This window comes from Bufo gargarizans, chromosome 4 (genome assembly GCF_014858855.1).
Source record: "Bufo gargarizans isolate SCDJY-AF-19 chromosome 4, ASM1485885v1, whole genome shotgun sequence".
NCBI classification, from domain to species: domain Eukaryota; kingdom Metazoa; phylum Chordata; class Amphibia; order Anura; family Bufonidae; genus Bufo; species Bufo gargarizans.
In genome coordinates, this window is record NC_058083.1 from 522,358,667 (window position 1) to 522,374,547 (window position 15,881).

Sequence of the window (15,881 nt, forward strand, 5' to 3'; positions counted from 1 at the left end):
GCTATTTTACTATGCAATCTATATTCAGAATGCTATTATTTTCCCTTATAACCATGTTATAAGGGAAAATAATAATGATCGGGTCTCCATCCCGATCGTCTCCTAGCAACCGTGCGTGAAAATCGCACCGCATCCACACTTGCTTGCGGATGCTTGCGATTTTCACGCAACCCCATTCATTTCTATGGGGCCTGCGTTACGTGAAAAACGCACAAAATAGAGCATGCTGCGATTTTCACTCAACGCATAAGTGATCCGTGAAAATCACTGCTCATGTGCACAGCCCCATAGAAATGAATGGGTCGGTATTCAGAGCGGGTGCAATGCGTTCAACTCACGCATCGCATCCGCGCTGAATACTCGCCCGTGTGAAAGGGGCCTTAGTGTCCAGTAATAAATGTCCCCTGCGTTGTTTTCCTGCAGTGTCCGGTTCCTGAACCCGGAACGTTTAAGCCGTGGTCTGTAAGAGTCTAGAACTGTAATATCCGGATTCCCAGGAACATCTACACGAAGACAGAGCGAATGCAGGAGCTGCTGTCAGATACTCTTCAAGAATTCAATCAGGATCTCGAAAGGAGACAAAATTACAAAATGGCACTACGAATATATTTATATGTAGCTGAACAATAAATCGTTTACTGGTTCAATGTAATGTAACATTTTTGTAATTAAATCATTTGGAATCATAACCGGTGGTCACCGTCTCTCTACATTTCTGGTCATTCAAGAACATTGATGGTGAATGCCTTCCCTGATTTTTTTCCAGCTTCTTCCTCCCAGGCTACCATAGAGCAGACACTAAATTAAACAGATTGGATGAAGAGCGTTTTCCTGGCGATATGCCACCCTTTATGAGATCGGGTACCCCTTCAAAGTCACAATGACTCCATAGGCAGCTCTAAAGAGGTGTGTCATTCATTCTACTCTGAGACAATCAGATGTCTCCTCCCGGGTGCGCCTTCTCCCCTCTCACAGCATGCAGTCTCAGAGACAGAAAAAGGGAAATTGCAGCTGCATCTCCCTCCTCTCCCCTCCTCTCCCCTCCTCCTGTCTTCTATACACGGTATTAGTCTAAGCACATTGTTTGGTGACTGAGGAGGTCTCTAAACATTTACAGAGAGCCTTCAAACAGGGAAAGTGCTACAGGCGGCTGGAAGATCAGCTTGATACCACTAACCTCTAAAAAAAATACAGTGCAACGGTCAGTTTACACGACTGTGTCTGTTTTGCGGACATGTGCTGTTGGGCTTGTGCGGCTGCGCAGCAAAGGATGAGCCATGTCCTATTCTTTGCTGCATCTTGCTGATCGTGGTCCCATTGAAGTCAATAGTTTTGCACCGCGATGTGGTTGGTGTGCACACGAAACAGACACGGTCATATGAATGGACCCTAATGATGAACTCAACTTAGTAGGTGCAAGGACACAATGGTAATTACTAGGTAGACATGGTGTCATAGGGTGATGTGATGCAGTGAAATGTCCTGTTTAATGGTCAGTCCGGTAACCAGGGGGCGCCAATGAGCTTTGGTTTCAGCTTGGCAAACAGAACATGCTCACCCCTAATCACATTGGGTCCTGGCACCTGCATGGGTGTACCTAGTGCTGATGATAACCCTACTCCAGTGTGCCACTGACCTGAAGACAGGCAAATTACTCACCGACACCTTAATCTGGAGTCACATCCATAACCCATGTATTACATCGTCAATATATCGCACACTTATGAGTCATGCTTGTACCTGGGTTGTTTATGCATCAGTCACACCTCAGCTATGCTCTCATGTGACACAGACTCATTTGTACAGTACAGGTGAGAAAGCCCTGACACATCATTCTACCATGTACCGCACAACTCCAAGGGTACAAAGGGTATTTCCAGCTAGGTGCAACATTTTATTACAGATTTTCTAATATAGTTTCACTTTTCTGAAACAGAGCTCCAAATCTCCTGCTGCCACAAAGTTAAAATGATAAACTTCTGTCTGTTTGCAGCCACCACCAGGGGGAGCTCCCTGCCCTTTGATTTAATGTTGAGTTCTCTATACACCTTGAAAACCATTGTTTAATTGTTACAATGTATCTGAAGCAACTGCGCATTTCTTCTAGATTAGAAAAAAATCTTACCGTATTGTGTATGCTTCTGCTATACAGATCTATATGTTTCGATGATTGCACACTACAAACCAATGACAAACCCCAATTAGTCTGATCCTGCAGTCATATGTTACTCCTCTCCCTCCTCTTGATAATCTACAGAGACTAGAAGTGTAAGGTTCATCAGAACTATCTGCCAGATGTGTTCAATTTTCATTTGAGATCCACTGGAGCAATAAAAAGGGGGTAGCAAAAGTATTCACCCCCTAGTGATATGATTATGGATAAAACCATTATGGAGAAAAAAAATGGCTATCAAAAAACGACATCACAAAAAAATCCTGATTATGATTGCGACACAATTTGGTGCATTGTCCTGTTCCCAACTAATGGGAAAGCAGCAAAGTCCCAAGAGTAGAGCTTAGAGAGCTGCTCGAGCTGTTCCTGGTCGAGACCACGGAGCAAGTTTTCCAAGAGCCACTTTGATGTCATCTTGATCTTCCGGTCTATTGGTGGCGGCGGCTTCACCGACTCTGGCAAACCGATTCTCCTCAGTAGATGAGGTAGTTCCACCTGGAGGAAATCGAGCAGCACTATGTAGTCATATCGGACAAAGCAAGGGTAGCACAAACTGATGACAGAGCTGGATGAGATGCCCTCCTCACTGGCCTCTGTCGAGAGAATGTCCTCAATGAACTCTTCGAAGGAGACCTCTCCAGCGTTGCCTTGCATGTAGGTGGTTATGAGCCTTTCATATGGATCCACAACAAAGAGAACCTTGGAGTAAGTCCGAAGCATTTTGGCCAGCATGGTTGGGTTGTACTTGGCCAACTGGTCTGGAACTGTGTCATTGTCATCTACAGGTAGGGGGTTCCTTAGTGTAACATCAGATCTTCTCTCCGCAGCTTGTACAAGCTCTTCCCAACCATCAATGGTCACATCGGCTGGTTTGCAGTAAAGCGTCATGAGCTTGTGGCTTACAGTCATGCTGGACAGAAGATGTTCTGCTGAGCCCGATGCGGTCAAAGCTCGCAAATGTGGAAACCGGTTACAGAAATGTCTTAGTTGCCTCTTCCTTAGTTGTTGGACATGAAGGAAGGAGTCTAAGGTTACGGATGTCCTCCTCGGTTCTTCTCTGAGTCCTGCTGAAAGAGTTTGAAAATAAGGAGGGGAAGATGATGCTGCCGTTGTAGGACGGCTTTAGAAACAAAACATTACACTGCTGCTCTGCCCCCAAAACACCCAGGAAAATAGGGTCCTCTGACCCCCCCCCCACACACACATGTAGGAAGCAACCAAATGGAGGGGTGGCTGCACTTATCCACGCTAGCTCGTATGTTTTTGTAACTCTCAGACTTTAGCGGTGATAGACAATCACCTTCGTGGCCACCGTTGCATGTGGCATATCGTAGTGCAACACCATCGACTACCATTACATAAAATGTTGCACAACATTAGTACGACACGAATGTCGCCGTCTAGTTGGACCCTTTTTGTCGCGCGACGCACTTTGCTATGTAGCCCTAGCCGAAGAATGGAAGTCAAGTGACCTTCATTGAGCAAGCCAAACACCCCCCCCCCCCGCGTCCCCCATTTATGGCGCGTCCCTATGGCAAATCCCCAGTCACTCACTGCAGATCTGTTGCAGAAATTCTGCAATGAAAATCAGTTCTCTTTATCTGAATGGGGTTGTATCTGCAGGAGGACCTGGGATTTCCGAAAGATCCATTCAGATGAATGAAACGGCTAACGTAGCTAACCACGCCCACTTTCCAGAAGCGTATGAAAGCGTTGTGACATCACAAAAAGTTGCAAATTTCCGTGCAAACGGTGTGTGCCTTGCACCTTATTATATGTGCCATAAAATTGGCGCAAATGAAATGATAAATTAACCTCTTGACGTTTCAATTCGTCAACATTTTCAAGATCTCTGCTTGCTGTTAGAGAATACATTAATTTATGCTTAGAGGTTGAAAACTTATACGGACAAAAAACCTCTCACAGCTGCTCCCTTAAAGGGAACCTGTCACCGGGATTTTGTGTATAGAGCTGAGGACATGGGTTGCTAGATGGCCGCTAGCACATCCGCAATACCCAGTCCCCATAGCTCTGTGTGCTTTTATTATGTCAAAAAACTGATTTGATACATATGCAAATTAACCTGAGATGAGTCCTGTACAGGACTCATCTCACGTTAATTTGCATATGTATCAAATCGTTTTTTTGACACAATAAAAGCACACAGAGCTATGTGGACTGGGTATTGCGGATGTGCTAGCGGCCATCTAGCAACCCATGTACTCAACCCTATACACAAAATCCCGGTGACAGGTTCCCTCTAAGTACCCAGTCTACACAATCCTCTCCGCACTGGACTGATCCATTTTATCTGCACTGATACATTGTAGCAAACGATCAGGACGGGAGAGAGATTTTTGCTGTTGGTTATTGAGGCTTTTCCACTGGATACAACTGTTGCAAAGCCTCACATGTGAGAAGCATTAGGTCATCAGAGTTCCGGATGCTCTCATTCACTGACAGCAAGCTGAAAGCATATTAGAAGTGAAATATTGTAATACTTTTCTTTTAGGAAATGATTGTATGAATGATGTCATATTTTTGCTCTTTCTTCTTTTTTAATTTTACTTATGTTTAAAAAAACAAACAAGATTTTAGGGTACTTTCACACTTGCGTTTTTGTTTTCCGGTATTGAGTTCCGTCCTCGGGGCTCAATACCGGAAAAGAACTGATCTGTTTTATCCTAATGCATTCTGAATGGAGAGCAATCTGTTCAGGATGCATCAGTTCATTCCCGCTTACGTTTTTTTGGACGCTGCAGTTTTCTCTCCGGCCAAAAATACTGATCACTTACCGGCATTAATTTACATTGAAGTCTATTAGTACCGGATCCGGCATTAAGTGTTCCGGCAAAACGGATCCGCCTTTGCATGCGCAGACATAAAAAAATGCCCCAAAAATTTAATACCGGATCCGTTTTTCCGGATGACGCCGGAGAGACGGATCCGGTATTTCAATGCATTTGTCAGACGGATCCACATCCAGATCCGTCTGACAAATGCCATCCGTTTGCGTCCAGATTGCCAGCGACGGAACTGCCTGACGGAATCCTCTGCCGCAAGTGTGAAAGGACCCTTAATATTTGATTTTAGTTCTGATCTTGAGTAAGCTCCTGATTCGTCTCTGTCTCGCCCGGTGACAATTTCCCTGTTTCCTGCTTCCAGTCTTCCCCGTGAAGTGACAGTCGAATCCGGTTTCTCCTGCCCTGCAGAAAACATCCTCACGTGCAGAGAATGAAAGAGACAGCGTGTGCTTAGGTAGACTGCAGTCCTGGTGTGAGACATCCCGTCATGAGTCATGCGCTCGCTTCCTACTGTACAGAGATCACTACAGACTATTGTGTAACCAGAGGCGGTTACAACCTCCAGTGTGAAGTCAGCCATAGCCATTAGATAGCGGGCAATTATCCCTCCCGATCCCCCTATACACATGCATGCTCGGCTTATCTACCCAAGAAAAAAGGATAGGGCTGAGATCCAACCGCGGATCCTGACCTTCCCTCAACATCTGCTGCCTGGGGGAATTCAGAAGACCCCCGTACACAGAAGGCTTCATTCACACGGCCATTGCCGTGGCGTGCACTTTGTATGACGGATGCGGACCCGTTCAAGTGAATCCGGGAGATGTGGAACAGAGGCACGGATCGGAAGCCCACGTAAGCACTGCGGTGTGATTCCGAGGGTTTTCTGCATGCACTACTTTTTTGTGGCGTGGACCCTCGCATGTGGATCGCAGACACCAATCAAGTGAATGGGTCCGCGTCCGCAGATGCCAACAACACGGTCGGTACCCATGCAATTTGTGGTCTGCAGAACTGGCAAGGCTGGCACATGGCCGCATACATAAGACCTTAGATAGCGGGCAATTATCCCTTCCATGCTCAAGTTATCTCTCCGAGAACCAAAGGATCGGGCATGCTGAAATCCTGATCTTCCCCCAAATCTGCAGCATACACATGAGATAACCTGCCAACATTGGCACATTTGGACGACATTCATCATGCACGCGGCCGTGGCCGTATTGCGGCCTGCAAACGGCGGGTCGGCAATCCACAGCCGCCGGCCGTGTGCATCTCGCATTCACTTGAATGGGTCCGCAATTCCGAATATGTGGAATGGAGTCACGGAACGGAACACCGGAAGCACTACGGAGTGCTTCCGTGGTGTTTCTTTCCATGGTTCCGCACCGCAAAAAAATATGACATACCACGGACCCATTCAAGTTGAATGGGTCCGGCCCGCTGCATGGATGTTGCCCGTGCATTGAGGACTGCAATTGCGGTCCGCAATGCACGGAACAGCCGCACAACCGCCGTGTGCATGAGGCCTAAGGTGCATGGCTAGCTTAAAGAGGTTATCCAACCGCTGTAATGACCCTCCCCCAATGCCCGGGCACCTCATATAGGTTATCCTTACCCGGCTCCCCAGCACTCGCGTTGCTCCTGATCCCCTCCCTAGCGTGAGAGATGTAGCGGCAGCCATGCGAGGATCAGGAGCGATGCAGGTGTCCTGGAGCGTGGTAAGTATAACCTATATCAGGGCCCTGGGCATTGGTGGGGGCTACATGGTGACATGTGTCGCGCGACATTCATTCCGCACCAATGTCGCGCAACATTTATTGTAATGATAGTCCTTGGTGTCGCACTACGACATGCGAGATGACTTGGAAGAGTGTTTCCAGATACTAGGAAACCCCCCCCCCCCCCTTAAAGCCTGGGCTATGCTGAGCTACAGCTGCAGTCCAGAGGAGTACGCTGAGTTGCATACAGTCCTATGGACGGCAGCTGGCACAGCTAAACGTAAATACATGAGCGGGGGAAGGGGTGCTATTATTTTTTCAATGGGCTAAACAGTATTTGTATACATGAAAAAAAAAAAAGTTGCCTCGCCCTTTAAAGAATGTGTATCCTGCAGAAACAAGTAGCGCAGAGTACAGGCAGTCTCTGTCTGGCTGTGGGTATGCTGGCACAGTGTACCGAGTGCGCTGACTGTATGTACCCGCTGATGTGTCACCCTCACGTGCCATAACATATTGTCCTTCCGCATTATGTCACTGCCTTATTCTCAAGACACCGCTCTGCTGACATCCAGAGCATGACCCAGAACATGCGAGCTCGGGAATAGGGTCAGATTGGCATCAGTAATACCGGAAAGGAAGGTGGCACTAATGAGGGCACAGACATGGCACACTGAACTCTGTGTCCTCGTAGGATGAGAAAAGCGGAACCAGAGTTGTGCAACGTTCTGTAATAATAGGTGTCAAAATAGTTCTCACCAGGACACCAAGACACTGGAACCTAAGGGGGCACATAGGCCCCTCCGTCACATAGAGAAATGGGGGGGGGGGGGGTAGGTGCCGTCAGATCGCTCCTGTGACCCCAACTGCCCCAGATCCAGCAGGACAGCTCAAGATATTTGCTTGTAGGTGCAATAAGTGTCTCTCATCTGGAGGTCCCCAGATTTCCCGGGGTCCGTCCACCACCAAGCGCTAATCCCCGCCTCTCCCATAGAAGTGAATGGGAACGTTCCGCGCATGCGTGGCCCATTCTCCCATTTATTTCTATGGGGCAGCCGGCAATAGCCGAGCCAGCGCTTGTTTTTTTTTGGCAGCCCAATAGAAATGAATGGAGAGCACACTGCGCATGCGCGGCCCATGCTCCTATTCATTTCTATTGGGGAAGACAGCAATATCCGAACCAGCGCTCGGCTATTTTCAGCCGCCCCATAGAAATGAATGGAGGGCAGCTGCGTATGCGCAGTGCGCTCTCCTTCACTTTCGGGGCTCTGTTCTCGATATAGGTGCAGTGATGTCAGTGATGTGAGTGCAGTGATGTCAGTGATGTGAGTGCAGTGATGTCAGTGATGTGAGTGCAGTGATGTCAGTGATGTGAGTGCAGTGATGTCAGTGATGTGAGTGCGGTGATGTAAGTGATGTGAGTGCAGTGATGTCAGTGATCTGAGTGCAGTGATGTGAGTGCAGTGATGTCAGTGATCTGAGTGCAGTGATGTCAGTGATCTGAGTGCAGTGATGTCAGTGATCTGAGTGCAGTGATGTGAGTGATGTGAGTGCAGTGATGTCAGTGATCTGAGTGCAGTGATGTCAGTGATGTGAGTGCAGTGATGTCAGTGATGTGAGTGCAGTGATGTCAGTGATGTGAGTGCAGTGATGTGAGTGATGTGAGTGCAGTGATGTCAGAGATGTGAGTGCAGTGATGTGAGTGATGTGAGTGCAGTGATGTGAGTGATGTGAGTGCAGTGATGTCAGTGATGTGAGTGCGGTGATGTCCGTGATCTGAGTGCAGTGATGTCAGTGATCTGAGTGCAGTGATGTCAGTGATGTGAGTGCAGTGATGTCAGTGATCTGAGTGCGGTGATGTCTGTGATGTGAGTGCAGTGATGTCAGTGATGTGAGTGCAGTGATGTCAGTGATCTGAGGTGCGGTGATGTCTGTGATGTGAGTGCAGTGATGTCAGTGATGTGAGTGCAGTGATGTCAGTGATGTGAGTGCAGTGATGTCAGTGATCTGAGTGCAGTGATGTCAGTGATCTGAGTGCGGCGATGTCAGTGATCTGAGTGCGGTGATGTCTGTGATGTGAGTGCGGTGATGTCAGTGATCTGAGTGCGGTGATGTCAGTGATCTGAGTGCGGTGATGTCAGTGATGTGAGTGCAGTGATGTGAGTGCAGTGATGTCAGTGATGTGAGTGCGGTGATGTCAGTGATCTGAGTGCAGTGATGTCAGTGATGTGAGTGCAGTGATGTGAGTGCAGTGATGTCAGTGATGTGAGTGCGGTGATGTCCGTGATCTGAGTGCAGTGATGTCAGTGATGTGAGTGCGGTGATGTCCGTGATCTGAGTGCAGTGATGTCAGTGATCTGAGTGCAGTGATGTGAGTGATGTGAGTGCAGTGATGTGAGTGATGTGAGTGCAGTGATGTGAGTGATGTGAATGCAGTGATGTGAGTGATCTGAGTGCAGTGATGTCAGTGATCTGAGTGCAGTGATGTGAGTGCGGTGATGTCCGTGATCTGAGTGCAGTGATGTCAGTGATCTGAGTGCAGTGATGTGAGTGCGGTGATGTCAGTGATCTGAGTGCGGTGATGTCAGTGATCTGAGTGCGGTGATGTCAGTGATCTGAGTGCGGTGATGTCAGTGATGTGAGTGCAGTGATGTGAGTGATGTGAGTGCAGTGATGTGAGTGATGTGAGTGCAGTGATGTGAGTGATGTGAGTGCAGTGATGTGAGTGCAGTGATGTCCGTGATCTGAGTGCAGTGATGTCAGTGATCTGAGTGCAGTGATGTCAGTGATGTGAGTGCAGTGATGTCAGTGATGTGAGTGCAGTGATGTCAGTGATGTGAGTGCAGTGATGTCAGTGATGTGAGTGCAGTGATGTCAGTGATCTGAGTGCAGTGATGTCAGTGATCTGAGTGCAGTGATGTCAGTGATCTTAGTGCAGTGATGTCACTGAGCTGAGTGCGGTGATGTGATTGAATTGAGCACTGTATTCATCTCTTTGATCTGAGTGCTGTGATGTCACAGAGCTGAGTACTATATTGTCATTGATCTTAGTGCAGTGATGTTACTTAGCTGTGTTCAGTGATGTCACTGAGCTGGGTGCGGTGATGTCACTTAGCTGTATGCAGTGATGTCACTTAGCTGTATGCAGTGATGTCACTTAGCTGTATGCAGTGATGTCACAGAGCTGGGTGCGGTGATGTCACTGAGTTGAGTGCGGTGATGTCACTGAGTTGAGTGCGGTGATGTCACTTAGCTGTATGCAGTGATGTCACTGAGCTGGGTGCAGTGAAGTCAGTGATCTGAGTGCAGTGATGTCAGTGATCTGAGTGTCGTGATGTCAGTGATCTGAGTGCCGTGATGTCAGTGATGTGAGTGCGGTGATGTCAGTGATGTCAGTGATGTGATTGCAGTGATGTCAGTGATCTGAGTGCGGTGATGTCAGTGATCTGAGTGCGGTGATGTCAGTGATCTGAGTGCAGTGATGTCAGTGATCTGAGTGCAGTGATGTCAGTGATGTGAGTGCAGTGATGTCAGTGCAGTGATGTCAGTGATGTGAGTGCAGTGATGTCAGTGATGTGAGTGCGGTGATGTCAGTGATGTGAGTGCGGTGATGTCAGTGATCTGAGTGCAGTGATGTCAGTGATCTGAGTGCGGTGATGTCAGTGATGTGAGTGCAGTGATGTCAGTGATGTGAGTGCAGTGATGTGAGTGATGTGATTGCAGTGATGTGAGTGATCTGAGTGCGTGATGTCAGTGATGTGAGTGCAGTGATGTCAGTGATGTGAGTGCAGTGATGTCAGTGATCTGAGTGCGGTGATGTCAGTGATGTGAGTGCAGTGATATCAGTGATCTGAGTGCAGTGATGTCAGTGATCTGAGTGCAGTGATGTCAGTGATCTGAGTGCAGTGATGTGAGTGATGTGAGTGCAGTGATGTGAGTGCAGTGATGTCAGTGATGTGAGTGCAGTGATGTGAGTGATGTGATTGCAGTGATGTCAGTGATGTGAGTGCGGTGATGTCAGTGATGTGAGTGCGGTGATGTCAGTGATGTGAGTGCGGTGATGTCAGTGATGTGAGTGCAGTGATGTCAGTGATGTGAGTGCGGTGATGTCAGTGATGTGAGTGCGGTGATGTCAGTGATGTGAGTGCGGTGATGTCAGTGATGTGAGTGCAGTGATGTCAGTGATGTGAGTGTGGTGATGTCAGTGATCTGAGTGCGGTGATGTCAGTGATCTGAGTGCAGTGATGTCAGTGATGTCAGTGATGTGAGTGCAGTGATGTCAGTGATGTCAGTGATGTGAGTGCAGTGATGTCAGTGATGTGAGTGCAGTGATGTCAGTGATGTGATTGCAGTGAAGTCAGTGATGTGATTGCAGTGATGTCAGTGATCTGAGTGTCGTGATGTCAGTGATCTGAGTGCCGTGATGTCAGTGATGTGAGTGCGGTGATGTCAGTGATGTGATTGCAGTGATGTCAGTGATGTGATTGCAGTGATGTCAGTGATCTGAGTGCGGTGATGTCAGTGATCTGAGTGCGGTGATGTCAGTGATCTGAGTGCAGTGATGTCAGTGATCTGAGTGCAGTGATGTCAGTGATGTGAGTGCGGTGATGTCAGTGATGTGAGTGCAGTGATGTCAGTGATCTGAGTGCGGTGATGTCAGTGATGTGAGTGCAGTGATGTCAGTGATGTGAGTGCAGTGATGTCAGTGATGTGAGTGCAGTGATGTCAGTGATGTGAGTGCAGTGATGTCAGTGATCTGAGTGCAGTGATGTGAGTGCAGTGATGTCAGTGATCTGAGTGCAGTGATGTCAGTGATCTGAGTGCAGTGATGTCAGTGATCTGAGTGCAGTGATGTCAGTGATGTGAGTGCAGTGATGTCAGTGATCTGAGTGCAGTGATTTCAGTGATGTGAGTGCAGTGATGTCAGTGATCTGAGTGCAGTGATGTCAGTGATCTGAGTGCAGTGATGTCAGTGATGTGAGTGCGGTGATGTCAGTGATGTGAGTGCAGTGATGTCAGTGATGTGATTGCAGTGATGTGAGTGCAGTGATGTCAGTGATTTGAGTGCAGTGATGTCAGTGATGTGAGTGCGGTGATGTCAGTGATCTGAGTGCAGTGATGTCAGTGATGTGAGTGCGGTGATGTCAGTGATGTGAGTGCAGTGATGTCAGTGATGTGAGTGCAGTGATGTCAGTGATGTGAGTGCGGTGATGTCAGTGATGTGATTGCAGTGATGTCAGTGATCTGAGTGCGGTGATGTCAGTGATCTGAGTGCGGTGATGTCAGTGATCTGAGTGCAGTGATGTCAGTGATGTGAGTGTGGTGATGTGATTGAATTGATCTTAGTGCAGTGATGTCACTTAGCTGTATGCAGTGATGTCACTGAGTTGAGTGTGCTGATGTCACTGAGCTGAGTGCGGTGATGTCACTCATCCCAGCTCAGGTGTCCAGGAGAGGTTCACTTCTTCACAGCAAATACATTGTATCAATGCACAGAGCCCTGGAATCCTCACCTGTCTGCCCAGTCATCACCTGCCGGCGCTGCGCCATCATCACCATCTTCATCCAAAAGTAGATAATTCCCAGCACAACCAGTAAGATTGAGAATCGGATCGAAAACTTCATTGTCTGCTCCTGTAAAAGAAGGCTCTTTCGGTGCAGAGTCCGCTCCCCCAACCCCCACCCCGTCGTCCATCAGACATAAGGTTAAAGTACAGTTTACTCAAATTCATCCAGCACAGAGATACAATCTGCAGGCTCATAGCCACCAGATACAATTGGAAAGTCCCCCCCCCCCCCCCCCAGCAGCACAGAGTATTTCAGGAGAGGAATGCACTGATCTTGTGCGACCCACTGACCTGTTCTCTCGTATGGTGATGTTAGTGAGGTCAGGACTGCGTGGGGCAGTGTCATGAAATGTGTCATCATGGCTTTTCTAAAAATGACAAGCTGTGTCGGTTCTTGGAAGGAAAGAAAGGATTTCAAGACCTGTGAGCAGGACTAGGTCTGGAATAAGAAAGTTACATTCACTGACAGCAAGCAAATATTATGAAAGAAAAAAGCAATGAAATATCAAGCCCCTTAGAAAGTTACACAGGAGCTGTATACACATCTGCAAAAGTGTATAATTCCTTTAGTCATTTTCTCATCATTTTCAAGATCTCTGCTTGCAGTCAGTGAATGGACACATCCTGAAATCCCGTCCTGATGTAATGCTTCTCACAGCTGAGGGTTTGTTACAGTTGTATCCAGTCTACAGCATCTTCTGAGATCCAAACAGCCTGCTCTCTCCAGGCCGATACATTTTTCCTGCACTGATACATTGTAGCAAACTTACAAACGCTGAAGATTCTCTAGACTGTAACAGACCCTCAGCTGTGAGACTGACTGGCAGTAAGCTGAGATCTTGAAAATGGTGAGGAAGAGGAATGTAAAATATATCAGAAAGTTGCAGAACTTTTCATTATCAATTAATCTTTAGTTACATAAATCCCCCTAAACCCCTTATAGGTCGGGGTCACATGGAACCTGTTTCCCGGAATAAATACGCTCATCTGAAACTAGCTTTAACCCCTTAGTGACCACCAATACGCCTTTTTACAGAGGTCACTGAGGGGCTTTGGACTGGGTTGCTGCCTTTTTACGATGGCCCAGTCTAAGTGCTGCACGGGTCTCCCTTGGCTCTCCTGCTCCCTAACGACTCAGATTGGCAGAAGCACCCATCAGGGCCATTTAACCTCTTACATGCCTCTGGAAATGGCACCTGCCGCATGTAAGTGGTTATAGAGGGAGTGGACTGCTTCTGTCTTCTATTTGATCTCATTTGCGGGGTGCCGATGTCAATGCATAAGGCCAGGGCCTAGTGTAGGCCCCAGACCTGCCTCCAGCGTTTCCTTTTTGGTGCAGCCTGCTGGTGAATGTTAGCATAGCACTGACATTAAAGTGAATAGCACCATAGGAATAGTGCAATGTATTTTAGAAGTGATTGAAATATTGTCTATTATAGTCCCCTTGTGGGACTATTAAATGGTTATAAAAAGTAAAAAAAAAAATGTATTAAGTAAAAAATTCCAATAAAAAATTACTTTTTTCCATTGAAAACACGTTTTTCAATGGCAAATATAGCAAAAATAAAATCTTCTCTACATACTTTGTATCACCACCACCCTCACTATGCAATTGTCCTGAAAAACAATTGCCAGAATTGTTGCTTTTTGCTTATTTTCCACAAAACAAAACTGAATAAGACGCGTTAAAAATGTTATGTACCCCAAAATGAAAACTACAAGGCGTCCTGCAAAAATCAAGCCCTCATACACCTCCATACAAACAAAAATAAAAAAAAGTTATGGGTCTCGGGATGCAGCGATGCAAAAACATTTTCTTCTTTTAAAAAAAAGGGGTTTTATTGCACAAAAGTACCAAAACATAAAAAAACTATAAATATTTGTAATTCCTGTAACTGTAGTGATGCAGAGAATAAGGTTATGTTATTTATGTCAAAAAAATGAACGCTGCAAAATTTATAACATAAAAACTGAGTGGCAGTATTGCTGTTTTTTTTTTCTTTCCCTCTACCCGAAAGAGTTAATAAAAGTTAATTAGTAAGTTATATGAAGCCCATATAGGTCCTTATAAAAACTACAACTTGTACCGTTAAAAGCAAGCCCTTATACGTCTACATAGATGGAAAAATAAAAAAGTTATAGCTCTTGAAAGACGACAATAAAAAAGTTTTTTTTTTAATTACTTGGCCTGAAACTGGCAGGGGTTTTAAAGGGTTTGTCTATTCTAAGCAACCCTGTCCTGTATTTTATTTCCCTACCTACAGGGGGCCTCGTTGCTTGATGTGCAACAGTTTGGCATCGGAGAACTTCCTGGCAAATGATGGGCAACTCCTGTAATTGGCATCGACAACTCTATATCGCCTGTCAGGTTTCTGGATGTGTGACCAGCAGATGGCGCTAGATAACAAGGCTGAGCCAGCCATATGCGACACTGCTTAACCAGGTGAATAGCATTCTACAAGATGACACATGTTACACCTCATGCATTCACACCAATAAATGTATTATTATTTGCAGCAGTCACAGCCAAAGCTGCAACAAAAATACTCATTATTTGAAATAAAGACCTCTAATAAATATCAGTTTTACCCCCAAATGCACCTCCGCTTTTTATAATCAGCTCCTGTTAGATCCACAATTCAGAGCGGAGTCATTTTATTACATATCTAGATTGTGGTTCCAGCTCATTTTCTTATGATACAAAGTTCCAAATCCCCTGCATTGACACATATGATGCAATTCTATCTGCCCCCACTAGGGGGAGCACATTGCATCAATTATAATTATGACACTTTTGACAGGGGGTCATTTCCATGAGGACTTTTGCCCATGTAATCCAGTGCATTATGGCCCGTACCTTCTCTAGATTTGAGGGCTCAGGCAGGGATCGCCCTATCAGGAGCCATGGATTTTCTGTAGAATCATTGCCCTGGTAATTGAAATTGACAGGGTTGATATTGGGGGCACAAAGGGAACCCCTCTCTTTTTTAACGGTGCAGCTGGTATTGAACATGGTTTTACAGGGTTAAATGACTAGGACTAAGGTTTTTCCTGATCCTGAATGTAGGCTGGCAGCAGTTTGTTATTGTCTCCACCCCATGAGTGAGGGCACAGCTTTTATTTTCAGAGGGCATGCCAAAATCATACATTAGGGGAGCGTGTTATGATAAGCTTACCCCAAAACAACAAGCAGAACTGTGAGTGCAGCTACGGAGTATAATACAGGATGTAACTCAGGATCAGTACATGATAAGTAATGTATGTACACAGTGACTCCACCAGCAGAATAGTGAGTGCAGCTCTGGAGTATAATGCAGGATGTACCATTTTCATGGGTCACTGGGACCAAAGCGTGGCTTGTATCACCTCTCTGATAATAATATTTTTTATTTTATTGAATAAAACATATATTTTTATTTATTCCACTTAAAAAACTGTAACTCTAAATCAAAAGGATTAAAATTCCTCAGACTTTTTGAGAGGTGGGAATTGTAGTGACTTCATCCTCTGTGTCACTCCTGCGGATGCACTTTGAGTTTTGGAGGGCGTCTGATAATCTCTCAGAAACACCCCCTAGCTTACACTTCACTCCTCACTGTCTCTGCTTCAGCTGTATATTTAGCTG

The 15,881-nt window shown here is 46.4% G+C and overlaps 2 protein-coding genes across 6 annotated transcripts in view; one reads left to right on the forward strand and one right to left on the reverse strand.

Annotated features, from left to right (window-relative positions):
- XDH (xanthine dehydrogenase) overlaps positions 1–630 on the forward strand; it is a 72,233-nt gene extending 71,603 nt beyond the window's left edge. For 2 of the 4 annotated variants that reach the window (XM_044292226.1, XM_044292227.1), the window contains exon 35: positions 424–627. In XM_044292226.1, coding sequence (XP_044148161.1) covers positions 424–474 — 51 coding nt within the window. In that variant the 3' untranslated portion in view covers positions 475–627. Of the gene's footprint in view, positions 1–423 lie in introns of all 4 variants that reach the window. The other 2 variants (XM_044292225.1, XM_044292223.1) reach the window with 2 other exon arrangements.
- A 185-nt stretch (positions 631–815) lies between these two features.
- Positions 816–12,350, reverse strand: LOC122936167 (carbohydrate sulfotransferase 11-like). 2 transcript variants are annotated; one of them, XM_044292228.1, is made up of 2 exons: positions 12,203–12,350; positions 816–3,240 (listed from the first exon to the last, which is right to left on the reverse strand). In XM_044292228.1, exons 1-2 carry the CDS (start codon positions 12,312–12,314, stop codon positions 2,441–2,443), a joined length of 912 nt encoding a protein of 303 aa, XP_044148163.1. In that variant the 5' UTR covers positions 12,315–12,350; the 3' UTR covers positions 816–2,440. The 2 variants fall into 2 exon arrangements, with proteins under 2 accessions (XP_044148163.1, XP_044148164.1); XM_044292229.1 differs by having other exon boundaries at positions 845–3,237.
- Between the last annotated feature and the right edge of the window lie 3,531 nt (positions 12,351–15,881).

Excerpts from the sequence above, each read along its gene's own strand:
- LOC122936167 (XM_044292228.1), bottom strand. The coding sequence starts at position 12,314 with ATGAAGTTTTCGATCCGATTCTCAATCTTACTGGTTGTGCTGGGAATT. Across the intron at positions 3,241-12,202 it reads GGTGATGACTGGGCAGACAG|CAGGACTCAGAGAAGAACCG; the intron begins GTGAGGATTCCA and ends AAACTCTTTCAG.